Below are 20,855 nucleotides of genomic sequence, written 5' to 3'. Positions count from 1 at the left end.
CTGCCGGAATGGACTCCCCCCTCTCAGCAAATAACCCTCCCACCTACCTTTTTCCAGACCCCCAGGATGTTGATGATGGGGGAATTCAATGCTGGTAATGCCATTGAATGTCAAGGGATGTGGTTAGGCTCTCTCTTGTCAGAGATGATCACTACCTGATACTTGTGTGTACTTGCCACTTATCAGCCCAAGCCTGGATGGTGTCCAGGTTTTGCTGCATGTGGGCATGGACTACTTCATTATCTGAGGAATTATGATTGGACAGCCCCGCTTCTGAACTTATGATGCAGGGAAGGTCAATGATCAAGGACCTAAAGATAATTGGGCCTAGGACATCGTCTTGAGGAACTCCTGCAGCGATGTCCTGGGACTGAGATGATTGGCCTCCAACAACCACAACTATCTTCCTTTATGCCAGATATGACTCCAGCCACTGGAAAGATTTCCCCCCATCCCACTGATTTCAGTTTTACTAGGGCTTCTTGTACCACACACGGTCGAGTATTACTCTGCATGTCAGTCCCTATCCAAGCCAGGAAGGCTTCTGCCAACGCTGCTCTGTAGCCAGCTACTAGGAGGTACTCAAGAGCAACCTTTGGTGACCACCTGTTATTTTATTCTCCCTGGTTTTATTCACTAATATTTTTGCTTTCCTTTCTCTTCTGAGGGATTTAATTCCTTGCTAAGATAACAAAATGAGGCTCTGATGAAAATTCTCTGATTTGTAATAAATCCTGATCAAAATGCATTTACATAAACAATATATGTCACACTTTATGTTGATATATAATAATGTGATTGAGGACTACTGTACAAAATAGATGTTGATGCTGATCTACAAGTTATACTACAGATAAACTGTTATTCTTGGATAGTATAAGAAGTGGACAAATGTTCTTAAATAAATATGTAACTGGAGAAATTAACGCATGAATTTAATTTGGTTGATGACAATTCGGTAACATGATTTTTTTACAACAATTCTTAAGCATGGTTCCTGCATCCCAAATGCTTGTTGATACAATATTCATTGTATTCTACTTTGTCACTATATAACAATGAGTAAGCCACTTCAACCAGAGTCTTCACTGGGTTCACAAATGCTAGGAACACAGACTTCATGTCCACATGTACAACACCAAATACAAGGACAATCCGTTACTGCTGTGATCATGTTTTCAACAACATGCAGTCTACATGCAGTTCCTCAAACTAGCAAAATTGTTCAAAAGGACACAAAGAAAAACTAAACAACAGTTCACACACATTAAGAATTCAAATAAAATTATCCTTTACTTCCAAGTCAGGGCACTAGATGGATGAAAAAAGTGACAGAAGTAATCTTGGACAGCCATGGTTGTCTGTGCTCTAAACAAGGGATAAAGCAGCTTTGGAGTTTTAGTTCAGAAGAATTTGGTAATTCTGGCTGAAGAAGGCTGGCCACGAGCAGGAAAATTGAAAATCGTTATTAAAATATTAGCAAAATATTTAAATAATATGCTGTACCCATGTTACTTTTCAAAACAGGGTAATTGCATGAAAAGCTGCATGTGTTTAAAACTTTTGCAGAAATAGCAGTTGCCACCAATGTGCTGTGTCATGGAGTGGTGAAGTGCGGGTTCATACCCATGATCTCCTAAATGGCTGAGTTCCGAATCTCACCTGAGCTACTGTGGGAAGGGGCCAAGTCAGAGCCCGGTTGCTTCCAAGTAGGAAATGTGGGAAATCGTATCTCATTGTAACCATTGATCCTTGATCTCCAGACTTTTAGGAATCACGGTGTATATCTTTCTGAAGCACTAATGAGTAGGCAAAAATATCTCTGAAGACAGTAGACATCAAACTCCAGCCAGCATTTAGAACCATCAAGATGCAGAAAATTCTGTGTAATCATCTACACTGAAGTGGTAAGTTACTTTCTTCATTCTTTCTTCTCTCCCTTTCTGTGTTGTGTTTTCTATCCATGGATACTTCTTGATGACCGGTATATCCATGTACATACAAATAGTGTTTGTCAGAAAAAGCAAGTGTTTTATTCTGAATGTGTCCATTGATATTATTACTATATTAAAAGGAAAATAGGACCAACAAAATTTGCAGCAGAAATGCAGCATCAGATTTTGATCACAGTTCCAATAGAGTTTTTGTGATGGTTTGAAAGAATAAACGGATATTTGTTATAAGGCTGTCTCATATTCGATGATTCTTTGATTTGCTGATGTAAAACCAGTCCTTTGATCCGAAAAATTTTCACCTCTCTCCCTTTGCCAATGTCCTTCATTTGTGCTGTTATTAGTATCTGTATTAATTTCAACCGTGTCACATTCAGGTAGTATTTCACCGTTTGTCTCAAGAATGCATTCAGATCCTCGTAGGCTTTGGTTTCTCTCTGCTGTTTGTTGCAGGGCAACTAAAACAGCATCATGGATGCTGCTGAAAGTGAAGGTTCGGCTGGCAGATTTGAAGTAACCCTGTTCTTGTAGATTCTTCAAAACTGCGCTTGAACAACTTGCAAGAATAAAGCCTACTCCTTTACTTTGGTATTGCTCAAACAGGTAAATTAAAGCATTGGCCCCTTCATCATCCACAAAACTAACTGACCCACAATCCAAAATAACAGTGTGCACATCTGCAGTTTGTTTGGATATTCTACGTCTATACAATGCAGTATGATTTAATCGTCTCAAAGCATTTTCATCCAGTGCAAGGAACTGTGTGGATTCCCATAACATATTATATTTATCTTCCTCACTGTACAATTCATTATCACTTCCTGAACTCCCACCAGACCGAAGATTACAATTCACTTTAAGTTTCATCCAGGACAATAAAAAATCAACATTCCCATAATAAATAGAATCAAATGTTTTTACAATTTTAATTCCAACTATTTCTTTGGCCGTTTTCTCAATGGACAAGTTTGTATAGTTTTCTGTATTGGGAATATGGCCTAAAATGGCAATTGAAGGCCTCTGAAGTCTGTGTAGAGTAAGCAAAATTGAGAAAAATATGCCAACTCCTAAACCAATGTCTATTCCTAGGAGGCAAACTGCTGCAAATGTAATAATTCCAGCCACAAAATCATATTTGTTCTTCTTACATGCAAAACAGTACTTCCAGAAGAACTCAAAGTAACACCCCAGGTTTGAAATCACAATAGCACCGAGAACTGCTTTGGGCACCAGCGGAAGTAGAGTTTCTGCACAAAATAGAGCTATAAGACTAAGGCTTGCTGCTACTAACCCTGCAGCTTGGGTTTGACCCCAGGCTTTTTCTTGTACCACAGTTTGTTCCCAAACCCCAGACGCAGCAAAAATACCCAGAAAGGAGAGCACCAGGTCACAAAACCCTAAAACAATGGTCTCTTGATGTGGGTGATAACTTTGATTGTGTTTTTTGGAGTATTCACTCCCTAGTGAAATGCTAACTGCAAAGGTCACCAATGCAACAGCAACAGCATCTACAGCAACACTGGATATTAAGGAGAAAGAAGGAAGAACAGGTTTTGGTAAAGTAAATGGATAATTATTTATCAGCCTGAGATCATAGCTATCCTCTAGTTCCAACCAGAATGACAACCAAATGGAAACAGCTAGTGCAATAAACTCTATAGGTATGAGGTGCCTACTATAAATACAGTTTATTACTTTAAAAGGCACGAGAAATGCCAGTGTGGCTAAGCCAGTAATCACTGAGGCAACATGTATTTTATTAATATTTTCAATTATGGCCTTGAAAATATAGACAAGTGATAAAGGACCATGATGAATTGGCCCATCAATACCAAGTAATACAGTCAGTAGGATGACTAATAAATGCAATGCTGTTCCAGCTTTGAAGCCATTCATAACAGGCTTGGAGATGTAAGTTCTTAGGAAACTGAGGCGAAAAATTCCCATAGAAATTAAAATAATTCCAGAAACACAGGTAAGAGTAACCACGTGAAGTTCTCTTGAACATTTTGGAGAACAGTCGCTGTCAGGAGCAGGTTCCTGAGTTTCAATATGGCCTGTGCTCTTGGCAATGAGCAGTACAGTGAATGCAGATGCTCCATAGGACAGGTGTTGTGTTGTACCAAGCAAGCAATATAAGACTGTGGTAATTAAACTTGTGTAGAGACCATTAATAGGTGGCTGTCCAGCACAGACTGCAAAAGCAAGAGACAAAGGAATGGTCAGTAGGCCCACGCTAATTCCAGACAGCAGGTCTCCTATAAACCATGTCTTTACTCTGTACCTAGGAAACCATCTAAAGAAAGGAAAAGCTCGTCGGAATAATTTCTTTAAATTATATGAAACTGGTAAAGTTAGCTCAGATACCTTTCTTTCATATCCAAGCAATTTTTCTTCATTGTGGTTATCTATGCGGTGAAAATAAGGAATGTCAGTGGTAAATGAGACCCTATGTGGCGTCTTTGCATTAAAAGTGCAACTCTTGTCAGTTCTGACCAGAGGGATATTTGAACCAGATGGATCTGGAATTGTGTCACTGGACCAAAAGGACTCTGAACTTCCCAGCATATTCTTCACCTTGGTGGTCTTCCCTTCCTTTCTTCACATTATGTTCGCTGGTGTGTATATTGAGTCTTTTTCATCTATGTTTCTGTATTTCAAATATCTAAACAGAAGACAAAAGTACAAGTAAACATATTTGGTTTTACTTTCTTCATTTAGTTTGGTTTTAATTTTCACTCCCTAACCTCCAACGCTCTGCTCCCAGAGCTCCTGAACCTCCGATACCATTGTTCCTCCCAGCAATCTCACACCCAGAAATCCCTTTTCCAATGCTCCCAAACCATACCACCATCATCTCAGTGCTCCCATTCTCTCTCACCACATCCACTACTCCCAGATCCTAGAAACTCCGCGCCCCCTCCCACCCCTATTATTTCCAGACTGAAGGATCGCTCTTCACAATATTCTACACTTCAATCCTGCTCTACCCCTCCCATGCCCTAGCTCACTTCAAGTGTAAAGAAACAAAGAAACTCTACAGGAACACAAAATACTAGAGTTAAGATGTTCACCTCGTTATGAACGCAACCAGTGTTTACAGCAATTAGTCTTTGTGGCTTAGGGGGACACACCTACACTTGACATGATATAACTTTCATGACTTTATAAAACAGCACATCCTTTGACTTACCACAGGATATTACTAGTTTTGTGTCTAGCTTGTGTCCATCACACTTCAAATGCCATACTCCAAATGCCACTCTAATATTAACTTTGTTACAGATGCTAAACAGTCTTTAAAAAAAAGACAGAAAGCTAGTCATTGATCTAGAAACTGAAATTTACAAGCAGTTACAATTATCCTCTGATTAACCATAGCAGCTGACAAGCAACTGAAATTAGCTGGATTTGGTGATTAATACAACTCTCGCATTGGCAGTTCTTGAGTGGTGCCCATAAAGAGACAGGTCAGGTTAGCAGCTAAACATAACAGCAGTGCTCCATACCCCAGACTAACCATCACATTTGATGGTATAATAAAAAAATGATATGAAGTAAACCATAGTTCCTAGGAATTATTCTTTATTACAACATTTAAATTCTACGCTAAATCAGTTTTCAATCATTTTTGTGCCAAAGCCATAATGTTTTCTCCAGCATTAATGAGGAATGCAGTGCGATAAATTATGGAACATTAATTCCAAGTCACCCCTGCCATCATGTTTATCCTTTTTAAGTTTTTATATGTATAACTGCCGAGCCTCATTTGAATGCTGCTGGTCAGATGCTCACCCGTTTCGGAGAGAAGGCTGCCAACAGTCCGGGGAGGAGTGTTGTTATGATTTTGCAGCTGAAGAAAGGAGTAGACAGGGCTGCAGAGGGCCTGACTTTCATTGTGAAGCCCAGAGGAGCGTTCATGCTCATCCTGGCCATAATAAGAAAAGTTTTTTAAGTTACCTTCTGTGGCCTCACTGGCTTCCCGACAACTTTACCTGGTGGGTCAACGACAGCAAGTGTCCCGGTCAGGAGAGGGTTGAAATGCCATCGGGGTCCTGTGTATGGGGAATCGGCAGGAAGGGAGCAGGAAATGGAGCCACTCCATTTTAATTGCTCCCTCATTCCTTTCCCGGTGATTGGGGAGAGTTAAAATTTCCCCTCAAGATCAAACATTTTACTCTTGGCCACAGTTAACAGAAGCTTTATATTTTTATAAATATGTTTTTAGAAATTAAATAACTTGAAAAAGGATTAAATGCCAGCTTTGTTTTTTATGCACCATCAGCACCTACAAAATTAATTTTTAAAAATGTAACTTTTTAAAAACTTATATTTTTTTCTCCCGAGTGCAAAATAAAATTGGGTTGATTTTCCATCCTGTTCTGAGGCTTGCCTTAAAGTCCAGCGTGAACAAAGGGAATGAGCATTTCCTCTCTATTGTGGCGTGCAGAGTTTCGTGTTGATATAGCCATTACATTCTCATTGACACTGTTCTATTGCTTTGAAGCATATCTTATTTAAATGAAAAATTTCACTAAAGACGACCAAGAAACTTGTGCTCATTGAACCTGTTGGATCTCCAGGGACTTCACACACATCAAGTACTTTAGACCACCAGGAATTTTTTCTGCCGCTCCTCCCCCAAATTCCTCCACCTATTTTATCCCCTCCTGAAAGTGCCGCCTCATTTTACAATATTGTTCCACAGGCATCACAGCTATGCTTAATCCTCTCATTTGATGTGCATGCATACAAACTTTCCAGCTGGAGTTATTGGATAATGATCAGAAATCACAACTGACTGCTTTTGTTTTCCTTTGCTAGCAAAGAGGTCCGGAGGCCCGTTATAGCACTCCTACCATTGCCCTGGACGATATGAACTAGCTCAGCAGAAACTGGGAGCAGAATCTGGCCTCTTTTTGGTCTATGTGCTTCAGTTCTATGGACAATACATTCACCAACTGAGCCACCATGGGAGCTCACAACCAAAGGAGTTGAGTGCATGAGATCTTTTAGCTCACCAAAGAAACTGAAACACATTGGATGTGCCAGAATGTCAGGAAACTTAGACAGAGAGATGTGTCCCCACTGGAATACTACATAAAACAGAGGTGGACAGTGGCAAGGAAACTTAACAGATAGGGAAAGATAAATAAAAGTCATCACTTGCCACCCAGTCATTTCCTTGCAGCTATGACATTAGAAATCTGCAAGACATGGCAGGGATTAAGTGTATTACATACTACTAACACTATGTCCCCCACGCACACCGAGCTACATTTACCCAACTGACCCAATAGCAAATTAATCTTCTAAAAAAAGCCAGTGGTTTCAACAAAGTTTATTAATACCCAATACCCTGACTGGTCAAGTTGTAGAAATAGAACTGATTTTGACTGCTTCAAGAATATTTGCTATCATACCAGTAAAATTCAGTTTTATGGCAATTCATTATCAAGAATACAAACAAACAGCTCATTGCAGGAATGCATGAGTAATGATGGCATTTCACAAGAGTGAAAGAACCTGCAAGTCATAGTCATCAGGTGAAAATTCTCTTTATTCTACTGATACACAGTTTCCAGAATGACTTTTAGCACATCTTCCAATGAATTCCAGCTGCTGCTGCCTGTTATTTCACATGTGTGAAGTGTCGGTGCTGCAAGTAGGGAAGGTACCAATAATTCTCAGAGAACAAGAAACTGCTAGATCAATTCATAGTGTGAACTCAATAGCCCCAATTTTAACCTGGGGCAGGAGTGCGGCATGCGGGGATCAACACAGGCAGAAATTCATCTGACCCACCGCAGCTTGAGGCCCGGGAGATTTTAACTTCTGGAATTCATTTAAATGATTTAAATGGGACTTCCACTGGAAGCCAGTGGAAATGACGTGGAGGCTGGTGGAGAGGAGCAGGATTTTGGGCGGCGGTAGGCCACCCCACTGGGGACCCGAGGGGACGCTCCTCCAGCAGTCAGGTCAATCGATCGGGGGGGGGGGGGGGGGGGGGGGAACCTGAGGAGATCACCTTTGGTGGAGAGGGAGGGAATCCCAGGGCAGGGAAAGACCAAGGTATCCTTGTGGGGCCTAGAGGAACTCTCCTGCTCTTCATGGCCCACAAAGAAACCTCTAAAAAAACAAAAAATGAAACTTACCTCGGCTTCTTCTGGCCAGGATCCTGCCTGCTGCCAGCTTTTACTGGCAGGTCCTGGACTGGGCGGGGCTTCGTCAACCTTCAGTTAAAATAGCGCGAGGGTCCAGATGACGTCAACGGAGCATGACTTTGACATTGTAATTAGGCTCCCACTTGCTTGAGCAGGCACCTGTCCCAAAGGAGAAAACATCAGTTAAAACAACGGCCGGTGTAAACGGTTCGGGAACGGTGGGGTAAGTTCCCAAACTCGATTTTAAACCCCCCACATGCACCGCTCCTGCCGGGTGGGCAGGATTAAAATCGGGACTAATGACTAAAGGATTCAGTACATGCAAAATCCCCACTCTTGGCTGTGCCTCTGAATCAAATATTGAACTCCTATTCCTTTTTTTTCTGCACTTACCCATTTCCTTGGTTTTCCTTGTGCTGTGGTTATAGGAGATCGGTACAGCTGAAGTGGTGTTTGTGTTAATGTAGACAGAGCTGAAGTGACCCTCAGAAACAGTGCTGTGAAGTTCAAATGTGGTCTCCCTAATAAGGACTAGCATGGAGAGCTAGTATCACTGCCAAAAATAGGCATGGTATACAGTATCCCAAACTGTTAGTATGATATGGCCCTTTACAGCTGGGAAACCCATCAAATGTCCACTGCCAAAATTCCACTGTAGAGTTTTACATATTGCCCATAGAGATAAAATGAATATTTTAAAAAATAATATAAACTTTACAAAAATACTTGAAGTACCAATGAACATAATGGACAAGTACCGTTAACAGTTGTAGTACTTTCAGTATATAATTAATTATAGTCATAATTTATTCCACTTCATGAATCATTTAAATTAAAATGAGCAACAAAGTTTTTTAACAAAAAATACTAAATAAAAATTAAAGGCTGTTTCTGCATTCCCCATAGAAATATTTAGGAGCTGATTTCAGGTGGGCAGTGATCTTTTTTCCTTCATTAGCACCAGACGATAAGTAATAGCCACCATGTATCATTTTTCTTTCAGCACCTACTGGGCTTAACACACTGGATGTTTTCTTTAAATTGGGGTCAGGTCAGGAGCAGTGAGGTGGTGCTCAGCATTAGCGCCGAACAATCAGCACCATGGAGCAGGAATGGACATAGATTCAAGACCTCTTCTGCTCAGCTTCTGATCTCAGTTGTGTCAAGTCAGTGGTGCTGAGTGGAGACTGTTGTCTCTCCCAACAAGAGGCACAGAAAATTAGACTGGAGACTCAGCCCGGATGGAACCTCTTTGTGGCCAGTTACAGGAGAACTAATGTTAGCCTGAGAGAAGCCTGTGTACCCATCCTTTCAGTTGCAAAGTGTTATGCCAGACAGATTGAAGAACAAAACAGAAAAAAATTACATTTACATAGAAAAGGAGGGAGTGTGTTTTTTGTTATTTATTTAAGTTTTTTTTTAAAATTGGCTCAAATGTTCTGCCCTAGCCAGATGTGCATGTAATTTCTAGCATAATTGTTACTATCACTTTAAGAATGTTGAAAACTCCTCCACCAAGTTTCATTACTATCTGCTACTTGGTATGAGTGATACTTTTTAACTAGTATCTCTTATATGGTATCATTGCTACCTCGTGTCAGTGTTCCCAATTATCAGGGCAAGTGATTTATTGTGCCAGGTGATTCATTATTGCTCAAATCCGTTCAGAAACCAGCATTTTCACTTTCTTATGCAAAATTGCAGTAGTTAGGCAGCAAAGCAAACTACCTATGGTAAGTGTAAAAATTTGCCCGATTTGTCATAGGATGTCAAGCTGTACCAAATCACTTGCCCTAACTCCCCAGTAGTTGAGAAATCAGCACCTTATTATCAAACACTGCTCAAATTTTATTGAACTGTGACTCCGGTTTCCAGCCATAACATTCATTTTTTTCCTCAGTTTCCTTTCTTTTGTTTGGGTGTCATCCAGTCACTTCCTAAACAATTGGCTATGCAGGTAACAAGCTCCTAGGCCTCTGCCATGCATCACTCCCGACACAACAGATCAAGCGGGTGACAAACTCCCAGGCCTCTGCACGGACTGCAGTGGTTCAAGAAGGCGGCTCACCACCACCTTCTCAAGGGCAATTAGGGATGGGCAGAAAATGCTGGCCTTGCCAGCGACGCCCACATCCCATGAATGAATTTTTAAAAATGTCACTCTGCACCAGTTTGCAAGAGCATGTGAGCTGACTCACCACTCTAATTATTTTCTCCCTCTCTGTGGGGAAATGCCTCACCTCTCATCAATGCTTCTTCACCTCCACCCTATTGTCAATGGCCCAGCTAAGGAGCAAACTCGATCTTATGGTGAAATAGCACACTAACAATGTGCCAATAGGTATAACTTACCTATACATCTTTGCTTGAATTTATCAAACAACTGATGAACACTTCATGTGTCCTGGAAAACCACATGTACAGGAAGTGCCTCCAACTCTTCGAGTTCAAGCTCAGAGTTTCTTAGTTGAGGGGTGGCTGGCGTCACTACAGTGCATATGGGAAGCTGAGAGTCTCGTGGCTAGCATACGAACATATGAACTAAGAGCAGGAGCCCCTCGAGCCTGCCCTGCCATTTGATAAGATCATGGCTGATCTGGTTGTGATCTCAACCCTACTTTCCCGTCTACCTACTATAACCTTTGACTCCCTTGTTAATCAGGAATCTATCTAACTCAGCCTTAAAAATATTCAATGACCCTGCCTCTACCGCTCTTAGGGGAAGGGAGTTCCACAGACTCATGACCCTCAGAGAAAAAATTCTCCTCATCTCCATCTTAAATGGGAGACCCCTTATTTTTAAATTGTGGCCCCCAGTTCTAGTCTCTCCCACAAGGGGAAACATCTTCTCAGTATCTACCTCTCCTAGTCCCCTCAGGATCTTATATGTTTCAATAAGATCACCTCTCATTCTTCTAAACGCCAATGTATACAGGCCCAACTTGTCCAACCTTTCCTCACAAGATAACCCCCTCATCCCAGGAATCAGTTAAGTGAACCTTCTCTGAACCGCCTCCAAAGCAATTATGTCCTTTCTTAAATAAGGAGACCAAAACTGCACACAGCATTCTAGATGTGGTCTCACCAATGCCCTGTACAACTGTAAGAAAACATCTCTACTTTTATATTCCATTCCCCTTGCAATAAATGACAACATTCCATTTGCTTTACTAATCACTTGCTGTACCTGCATACTAACTTTTTGTGATTCAAGATGGGCAGGTTGCACCTCAACAGAGCTGGGACAATGTCCTCGTGGAGAGGTTAACTAGTGTTGTGGGGCAGGGTTTAAACTAATTTGGCAGGGGGATGAGCACTAGGAGGAAATATTAAAGAGGAGAAAAAAGGTGCAGAGTACTGCGAAGAACAAGTAGCATTAGAGTAAAGAGTAGTTCAGAAATAGGAGGGATCAGACAGGGGCAAATGCGAGGCAGTCTAAGATGAGATTGGAGTGCATGTGCGTAAATGCACGTAGCGTGGTAAATAAGGTTGGCGAGCTGCAGGCTCAAGTCACCATATGGGACTATGATATAGTGGCAATAACAGAGACCTGACTCAAAGAAGGGGAGGATTGCGTACTTAATGTTCCTGGCTAGGGAAGGAAAGAAAGCGGAGCATTATTGATCAAAGAAACTATTATAGCACTGGAAAGGGATGATGTAGTTTTGGGGTCAAAGACAGAATCTATTTGGTTGGAAGTAAGGAACAATAGAGAAGCTAATACGGTACTGGGTGTATACTATAGGCCTCCAAATAGTGGAAAGGAGATAGAGGACAACATTTGCAGGCAAATTACAGAAAGATGCAAGAACTATAGAGTAGCAATAATGGGGGACTTCAATTATCCCAATATGGTCCAGGACAGTAACAGTGTAAAGGGCAACGAGAGGGAGGAATTCCTGGAATGTGCTCAAGAGAACTTTCTGGAACAGTGTGTTTCCAGCCCAACCACGTAGGAAACAGTGCTGGATCTAGTTCTGGGGAAGGTGTGGGGCAGGTGGAGCATGTTTCAATGGGGGACCATTTGGGGAACAGTGATCATAATATCATTAGGTTTAGAATAGTTATAGAAAAAGTCAAGGAACAATCAAATGTGAAAATGCTTAACTGGTTGAGGGCAAATTTCGGTGAGTTAAAAAGGGATCTTGCCCAGGTGGATTAGAATCAAAAATTAGTAGGCAAAACAATGGGAAGCCACATCCCTATGAGGGGGAAAGGAAGGGCATCCAAAGCTAGAGCTCCCTGGATGAGTAAAGATATAGAGATTAAAATGAAACAGAAAAAGGAAGCTTATGATGAATGTAAGGTTCATAATACAGTAGAGAAACAGGCTGAATACAGAATGCACAGAGGAGATCTAAAAAAGGGAATAAGAGGGGCAAAGAGAGCATATGAGAATAAATTAGCGGCTAATATAAAAGGAAAACCAAAAGTCTTTTATAAACACATAAATAGTAAAAGGTTAGTCAAAGGAAGTGTGGGACCGATTAGGGACAAAAAAAATCAATCTTCTTGTGGAGGCAGAGGGCACAATGAATATTTCGCATCGGTCTTCACTAGTGAAGAGGATATTGCCATTGTAGCAGTAAAGGAGGAGGTAGTAGCGATATTGGATAGGATAAAAATAAAGATGGGGTACTTAAAAGATTGGCAGTACTCAAAGTAGAAAAGTCACCCAGTCCAGATGGGCTGCATCCTAGGTTACTGAGGGAAGTAAAGGTGGAAATTGTGGAGGCTCTGGCCACAATCTTCTAATCCTCCTTAGATATGGGGATGGTGCCGGAGGATTGCAAATGTTACACCCCCTGTTCAAAAAAGAGGAGAGGGATAAACCCGACAGTTACAGGCCAGTCAGCCTAACGTCAGTGATGGGGAAACTTTTAGAGACAATAATAAATTGGCACTTGGAAAAGTATGGGCTAATAAATAAAAGTCAGCACAGATTTGTTAAAGGAAAAGCATGTTTGACTAATTTGGTTGAGTTCTTTGATGAAGTAACGGAGAGGGTTAATAAGGGTAGTGTGGTTGATGTTGTGTACATGGACTTCCAAAAGGCATTTGATAAAGTACCATATAATAGGCTTGTTAGCAAAATTAAAGCCCCATGGATTAAAGGGACAGTGGCAGCGTGAATACAAAATTGGCTAGGAAACAGAAAGCAGAGTAGTGGTGAACAGTTGATTTTCAGACTGGAGGGAAGTATATAGTGGTGTTCCCCAGGGGTCAGTATTAGGACCACTGGTCTTTTTGATATATATTAATAACCTGGACTTGGGTATAGAGAGTATAATTTCAACATTTGCAGATGACACGAAACTTGGAAATGTAGTAAACAATGTGAAGGATAGTAACAGACTTCAGGGGGATATAGGCAGGCTGATGAAATGGGTAGAAACAAGGCAGATGAAATTTAATGCAGTAAAGTCTGAAGTGATGCATTTGGGTAGGAAGAATGAGGAGAGGCAATATAAACTAAATGGTACAATTTTAAAGTGGGCGCAGAAATAGAGAAACCTGGGGATGCACGTATACAACTCTTTGAAGGTAGCAGGACAAGTTGAGAAGGCTGTTAAAAAAGCATATGGGATCCTGGACTTTATTAATAGAGGCATAGAGTACAAAAGCAAGGAAGTTATGCTAAACCTTTATAAAACATTGGTTAGGCCTCAACTGGAGTATTATGTTCAATTCTGGCCACCACACTTTAGGAAGAAGTCAAGGCCTTAGAGAGGGTGCAGAAGAGATTTACTAGTATGGTGCCAGGGATAAGGGACTTTAGTTATGTGGAGAGACTGGAAAAGTTAGGGTTGTTCTTCTTAGAACAGAGAAGGTTATGGGGAGATTTTTTTTTTATTCGTTCACGGGATGTGGGCGTCGCTAGCAAGGCCAGCATTTATTGCCCATCCCTAATTACCCTTGAGAAGGTGGTGGTGAGTCGCCTTCTTGAACCGCTGCAGTCCGTGTGGTGAAGGTTCTCCCACAGTGCTGTTAGGAAGGGAGTTCCAGGATTTTGACCCAGCGATGATGAAGGAACGGCGATATATTTCCAAGTCGGGATGTGTGTGACTTGGAGGGGAACGTGCAGGTGGTGTTGTTCCCATGTGCCTGCTGCCCTTGTCCTTCTAGGTGGTAGAGGTCGCGGGTTTGGGAGGTGCTGTCGAAGTATTTATTGCCCAATTTGATAGTGGTGTTCAAAATCATGAACGGTTTTCACAGAGTGAATAAGGAGAAACTGTTTCCATGGCAGATGAATCAGTAATCAGAGCACACAGATTTAAGGTGATCGGCAAAAGTGCCAGAGGCGACATGAGAAAACATTTTTTTTACACAGCAAGTTATAATGATCTGGAATGCACTGCCTGAAACGGTGGTGGAAGCAGATTCAGTAGTAACTTTCAAAAGGGAATTGGATAAATACTTGAAGGAAAAAAAATTACAGGGCTATGGGGAAAGAGCAGGGGAATGGGACTAATTGGATAGCTCTTTCAAAGAGCCGGCACAGGCACGATGGGCTGAATGGCCTCCTCCTATGCTGTACCTACTATGATAAGTAACTTTTATGAAACAGCAATGTGGTTCTTGATTTAATATTACTACTCACTGTAACATTCTATAAGAAACTAGCTTCTCAAATATTATAGTGAAATTGCTTCAATCTTATAGACAAGCAATCAAAAGCTGTTTTAATGTGTGCCACAAACGTGATTGACCTTGGTGTTCTTCAAGTCTCTGTACTGTGTCCTTTACTGTTCTTGTGCTATATTAATGACATGCTAAAGGTCTCTACTTCTTTCCAAGTCTATTTATATGCAGATGGCACAGTTACAAGAACTTTGAAAAGATTTTCAGTAAGGAGATGGCTATCTACTTTTTTACCCGCCTAACACCAAGTAAAGATAACACAAATCATTACTAATCTGATCCAATTAGTGCATTACCAGTAACCCATCTATGAGAGTGTGGCAAATCATGAATTCAACTGAATGTTTTGGGGTGAACCCACTAGATAACACATAAGCACATTCCTCAAACCCTGTAAGAGAAATGTCGTAAGAGAAATGTCAGGCTATCACATGGAACAGCCATTCCATCTGGGGTAGGGGGGAAGGGAGATTGATGTTGGCCAATTCACCCCAATTGAATCATGCCTGTTGTCGATAATTACGGTAAAGATCTGGACCCAGCCACACCCTTGTCCCTCTGTCCAGTTGGTAAGTTACCTGAAAGGAAAACAAAATAGGAAGAAGAAGAAGAAGACGACATGTATGCTGAAGCATTTTAAATTAATTCTAAGTTGGATCTTTCATTTTCACCTGGATTCAATGGTCATCTTTTTTCAGTTGAAAAGGTAACCGTTTTTGGTTTATTATAACCCCAGTCACATAATCATAAGCCAGGAATTTGCATACAATGTCACTAAGAGTTAGAAGTGCTTGCTGGTAAATCAGGATGTCACCAATAGAAGTAATAGATTAAATAAACTAAACTGAGAAGAGAAGTAATAGAAATCAACTTAAATCCATTTGCTAAACACAAATTAGTATTAAAGGCAAATCAGTTAGCTTTAGAAATAAATAAATAAACAACAGCTGTGCAGTAAATAAATACGTAAAGCAAATAATGGCAGCGCAGGCAGTGTTTCGGGACTGCAGAATGTGAGAATTTATGGACAATGAGACTCTCCCAGATGAACATACCTGTGGGAAATGTCAATGTCTTGAATCACTCTGGCTCAGAGCTGGAGCGTGAAAAAGAGACACTCCGACACATAAGGGAAGAAGAGGAATATGTAGACAGTTTACTTCAGAACACAGTCACACCACATAGAGAGATATAGATTCAGGAAGACTTACATTGAGTTACATCGAAACTACAGCACAGAAACAGGCCATTCAGCCCAATTGGTCTATGCTGGCTTTTATGCTCCGCACAAGCCTCCTCCCTCCCTACTTCATGTAACCCTATCAGGATGCCCTTCTATTCCTTTCTCCCTCATGTGCTTATCTAGCTTCCCCTTAAATGCATCTATGCTATTTGCCTCAACTTCTTTTTGTGGTAGCAAGTGCCACATTCTAACGACTCTTTGGGTAAAGAATTTTCACCTGAATTCTCTATTGGATTTATTAGCGACTATTTAATACTTATATTTATATAAGAGGAGCATGTGACTTGACAATCAGGAGCTTAGGGGGAACCTAGCGGAGGCAGAGAAGGAGGAACAGTTATGTCCAACAGCTATATTGTACTTGCTACCTGTGGTGATAAGGAGGAAGGCTGTGGGGAGGATGGCCAGAATGCTTACCATGTTACCATGGAGCAGGAGGCAATTCAAGGAAGAAAAGCCAGGAGGGTGATTTGCCTACCCCGGTGCCAGGGTTAAGGGATATTTCGAAGCAGCTGGAAAGGAACTTGGAAGGGAACGGGAAAGAACTAGTTGTTGTGGTCCATGTTGGAACCAATGACTTAGGGAAGAACAGGGAGGAGGCCTGTTGCACACTGTCTTGTATCCTTTGTCCTGTTACCTTGTAGCCCACACACTGACACCCCATCATACCATATGCTTTTATTTCCCTTCTCAACAGTGGTTCACCACTACTTTATGCACTGTTCTCTCACTTTGCTGCCTCACTTCATCCCTGTCCTGACACCAGCCCCTCTTTGCTGCCCATTGGCATTCCCCTTGCCTTTCCTCCTGCAGAGGCTTTACTCTCAGTTGCCGGTAATTGATGTGACTCCAATTTGGCAAAAAGGTGCTTTCTTGAACTTCACACAAGAACCAACACATGCAGTGTTTGGTCAGTGGTTTACAACGCAGACCAAGAGATCATATCACCCATTCCACACTGGGTAGAGTTGTGTTTGCCTCAGGAGCCTTGAAGAAAGGGCTTTCCACCCCACCTGGGGTACCTTCATTGATTGGTTATCTCTCACATCTTCTGCCCCACCTGGGGTGACCTCTTTGAGCCCGTGTCATCAGTCCTGCTCCGCCTGGAGCCACTTCTATTGATCTGGATCGTTCGTCGAAATGTCGAATAGCTGTTTGGCTGGTCTCCAATGCTACCAGTTGTTACTCCTGCCAAGTCTCTACAACCTAATACCAGTGCAGGATGCTCCTTTTATGCCACTTTTGGGGGTGGATCCAGGGTTAGCTATTAACATGGGCCCCTGCCCTATTGGGTGAGGTGCCCAATGGAGCTTTGAGTTCTTAGTTCCTTTAAGGAAAAAGGGTCAGCCTCCCCTTTATCTTCCACTTTTCATGGGTCTGCAGAAGCAGCTTGTATCCCACCTTAGGTCTTAACCAATCATGACCGTAAGGACAGTAGCTCAAGACTGTTTTGCCTCATCTTATCTAGTCTTGTCTTTGTGTCAAGGCTGGGAGTCCATTGTTCTCCAGGCCTTCCCTTCACTCCTTCAAATTCCAAGCCAGGTTTCATGGACCAGCCTCATAGGCTCCATTGTTTATGGCTACCCAGTATCTGATAAGGGTCCCAGTCTTAATTAAGTCAAGAATGTTTGCTTGTTTCATCTTTTAATTTGTTCCTGTAAACAAGCCAGGCGGCAGAATGCTAAGGCTGACTTTCATGCAAGCTGATGTGATCTAAGAGCTCCCTGCTCTGATACTAGTCCTGCGTGGTTCACATATCCAGCACCAGCGTATTTAGTCACACAAAATCATATAAAAAGGTACACATACAGACACCATTATAGTGATCTCACTTGCCCACTGTACTATGAGCAAGGGTACAGACTTACATTCCCCCCACAGTAGGTCTTCTCTTGCAGTGCTGCTTTCCCCTATTGTTCTCCCATTCTGTGGCATTTCATCCCCCCTGTTTCTGTCCCAAATGCTCCCCCTCTGCCTTCCTCAAACTTCATGTTGCTTCTATGTGCTACTCTGCCCTCACTCCAAACTGTTTTATCACATTGACCAGCACCCACCCCCTGGGCCTGTTCCACTGTGCTCACCCAAAACCCTTTTGGCCCAGATAAACTTCCTACTGGGTCTGTTCCAGCAAGCTCAGACCAAACCCTTTGGCAGAGTAAGCCCCTAACTTTGCTCATGAACACTCATCCCAAGTCCTTTTGTCAGAGTACTGCTCCCCAGGCTCACCCAGCAAACTTACCTCAAACTCTTTTTGAAGCATACTGCCCCCAACCAACTGGCCGTTCCTTGCAGCCATCAACTAAAAGTAAGTATGGATTTACTTTTTTTTTAAAAAACCCTTTCTGTGGAACCAGGAGGTGCAGGTGTGCTCCCCTGACGTCACAATCACCACCCCACCCCACGGTAGCCTGCTCCAACCAACCGCACCCCAGGACTTTTAATTTTGTCTTACTGTTACGATTTGCAGCTGAATTATTATCACATGCAGAAATACGCAATAGATTAATAATAGGCTAAATTGTCACTTTCTAAAGCCAGCATCACCCAGCAAATTTTTGTGATAAAATCTTGAGTTGAATGAAGCTGAGATGAGAAATATAATTTAGCCTAATTGTAAATGACATTATGTTGGGTGCTTGTCTATGTATGCTTCAGTGTTGGCCTAGGGACAGTTATTTCAATCCATAATTGTCATACTGAAATCTAATTGTGTGTTGATGCATGGAATCAGTGAAAATTAAGCTCAGACTTCTGGGAGAACTTTTTTTCTACTGGTGATGATTTTAAAATGTAAACACAAACATCTAAATGTGTTGTTGCCATACTGTAGCATTTCTCAAGCACCCTTTAGTCCTGCCAAAGCCAGGATCAGCTTACTGTCGGAATAATCACTAGACTAAACTGCATTTGTTACACACAAAGTTTTATGATGCTTCCTCCTCCCTATAATTAAAATTTAGTTAGGGGACATAAGTACGAGGGGCAAGTTGGTTAAGGTAGATTGGGAAATTAGTTTAAAAGATCTGACAGTAGATAAGCAATGGCAAACATTTAAAGAAATATTTCATGATTCTCAATGAATATACATTCCATTGAGAAATAAAAACCCCACGGGAAAAGTGATCCATCCGTTGCTAACTAAAGAAGTTAAGGATAGTAGTGATTAAAAGAAGAGGCTTATAATGTTGCCAAGAAGAGTAGTAAGCCTGAGGATTGGGAGAGTTTTAGAAACCAGCAAAGGATGACCATAAAATTAGTAAAAAAGGGAGAAAATAGAATGAGAGAGTAAACTAGCAAGAAATATAAAACAGATTGTAAGAGCTTCTACAAGTACGTGAAAAGGAAGAGAGTAGCAAAAGTAAACATGGGTCCCTTAGAGGCTGAAACAGGAGAAATTATAATGGGGAATAAGGAAATGGCAGAGATGTTAAACAAATATTTTGTATCTGTCTTCACAGTAGAAGACACAAAAAGCATATCAGAAATAGTGGAGAACTAATATTAATTAATATTAGTAAAGAAAAAGTACTGGAGAAATTAATGTGACTAAAAGCTGACAAATCCCCTGGACCTGGTGGCCTACATTCTAGGGTTCTAAAAGAGGTGGCTACAGAGATAGTGGATGCATTGGTTTTGATCTTCCAAAATTGCCTAGATTCTAGTGGATTGGAAGGTAGTAAATGTAACACCGCTCTTCGAGAAAGGAGGGAGAGAAAAAACAGGGAACTACAGGTCAGTTAGCCTGACATCAGTCGTCGGGAAAATGCTGGAATCTGTTATTAAGGACATGGTCACAGAGCACTTAGAAAATCATAATATGATTAGGCAGAGTCAACATGGTTTTATGAAAGGGAAATCGTGTTTGACAAATCTATTGGAGTTTTTTGAGGATGTAACTAGCAGGGTAGATAAAAGGGAACCAGTGGATGTAGTATATTTGGATTTTCAAAAGGCATTCAATAAGGTGCCACACAAAAGGTTGTTACACAAGATATGGGCTAATGGGGTTGTGTGTAATATGTTAGCATGGATATTGGATTGATTAACAGACAGAAAATAGAAAGTAGGAATAAACAGGTCATTTTCGGATTGGCAGGCTGTAACCAGTGGGGTGCCACAAGGATCAATGCTTGGGCCTCAGCTATTTACAATCTATATTAATGACTTAGATTAAGAGACCGAGTGTAATGCATCCAAGTTTGCTGACGATACAAAGCTAGGTGGGAAAGTAAGCTGTGAGAAAGACATAAAGCATCTGCAAAGGGATATAGACAGGTTAAGTGAGTGGGCAAGAAGGTGGCAGATGGAGTATAATGTGGGGAAATGTAAGGTTATTCACTTTGATAGGAAGAATAGAAAAGCAGAATATTTTTTAAATGGTGAGAAACTATTAAATGTTGGTGTTCAGAGACATTTGGGTGTCCTTGTACACGAAACACAGAAAGTTAACATGCAGGTACAGCAAGCAATTAGGAAGGCAAATGTTGTCCTTTATTGCAAGGGGGTTGGAGTACACGAGTAAGGAAGTCTTGCTGCAATTGTACAGGGCTTTGGTGAGACCACACCTGGAGTACTGCATACAGTTTTGGTCTCCTTATCTAAGGAAGGATATACTTGCCTTAGAGGCAGTGCATCGAACGTTCACTAGATTGATACCTGGGATGAGGGGGTTGTCCTATGAGGAGAGGTTGAATAGAATGGGCCTATACTCTCTGGAGTTTAGAAGAATGAGAGGTGATTTAATTGAAACATTTAAGATTCTGAGGGGGCTCGACAGGGTAGATGCTGAGAGGCAGTTTCCCCTGGCTGGAGAGTCTAGAACTATGGGGCATAGCCTCAGGATAAAGGGTCGGC

At 41.5% G+C, this 20,855-nt stretch overlaps 1 protein-coding gene across 1 annotated transcript; it reads right to left on the bottom strand.

Moving 5' to 3' along the window:
* Positions 1–910: 910 nt before the first annotated feature.
* On the bottom strand, positions 911–8,604 carry LOC137327713 (prestin-like). The gene is made up of 3 exons (XM_067993516.1): positions 8,510–8,604; positions 8,108–8,275; positions 911–4,617 (listed from the first exon to the last, which is right to left on the bottom strand). The coding sequence occupies exon 3, from the start codon at positions 4,518–4,520 to the stop codon at positions 2,178–2,180; it is 2,343 nt and encodes a 780-aa protein (XP_067849617.1). The 5' UTR covers positions 4,521–4,617; positions 8,108–8,275; positions 8,510–8,604; the 3' UTR covers positions 911–2,177.
* Between the last annotated feature and the right edge of the window lie 12,251 nt (positions 8,605–20,855).

The sequence above is a fragment of the Heptranchias perlo genome, chromosome 12 (assembly GCF_035084215.1).
Source record: "Heptranchias perlo isolate sHepPer1 chromosome 12, sHepPer1.hap1, whole genome shotgun sequence".
NCBI lineage: Eukaryota > Metazoa > Chordata > Chondrichthyes > Hexanchiformes > Hexanchidae > Heptranchias > Heptranchias perlo.
This window is presented reverse-complemented; position numbering and strand designations above follow the sequence as displayed.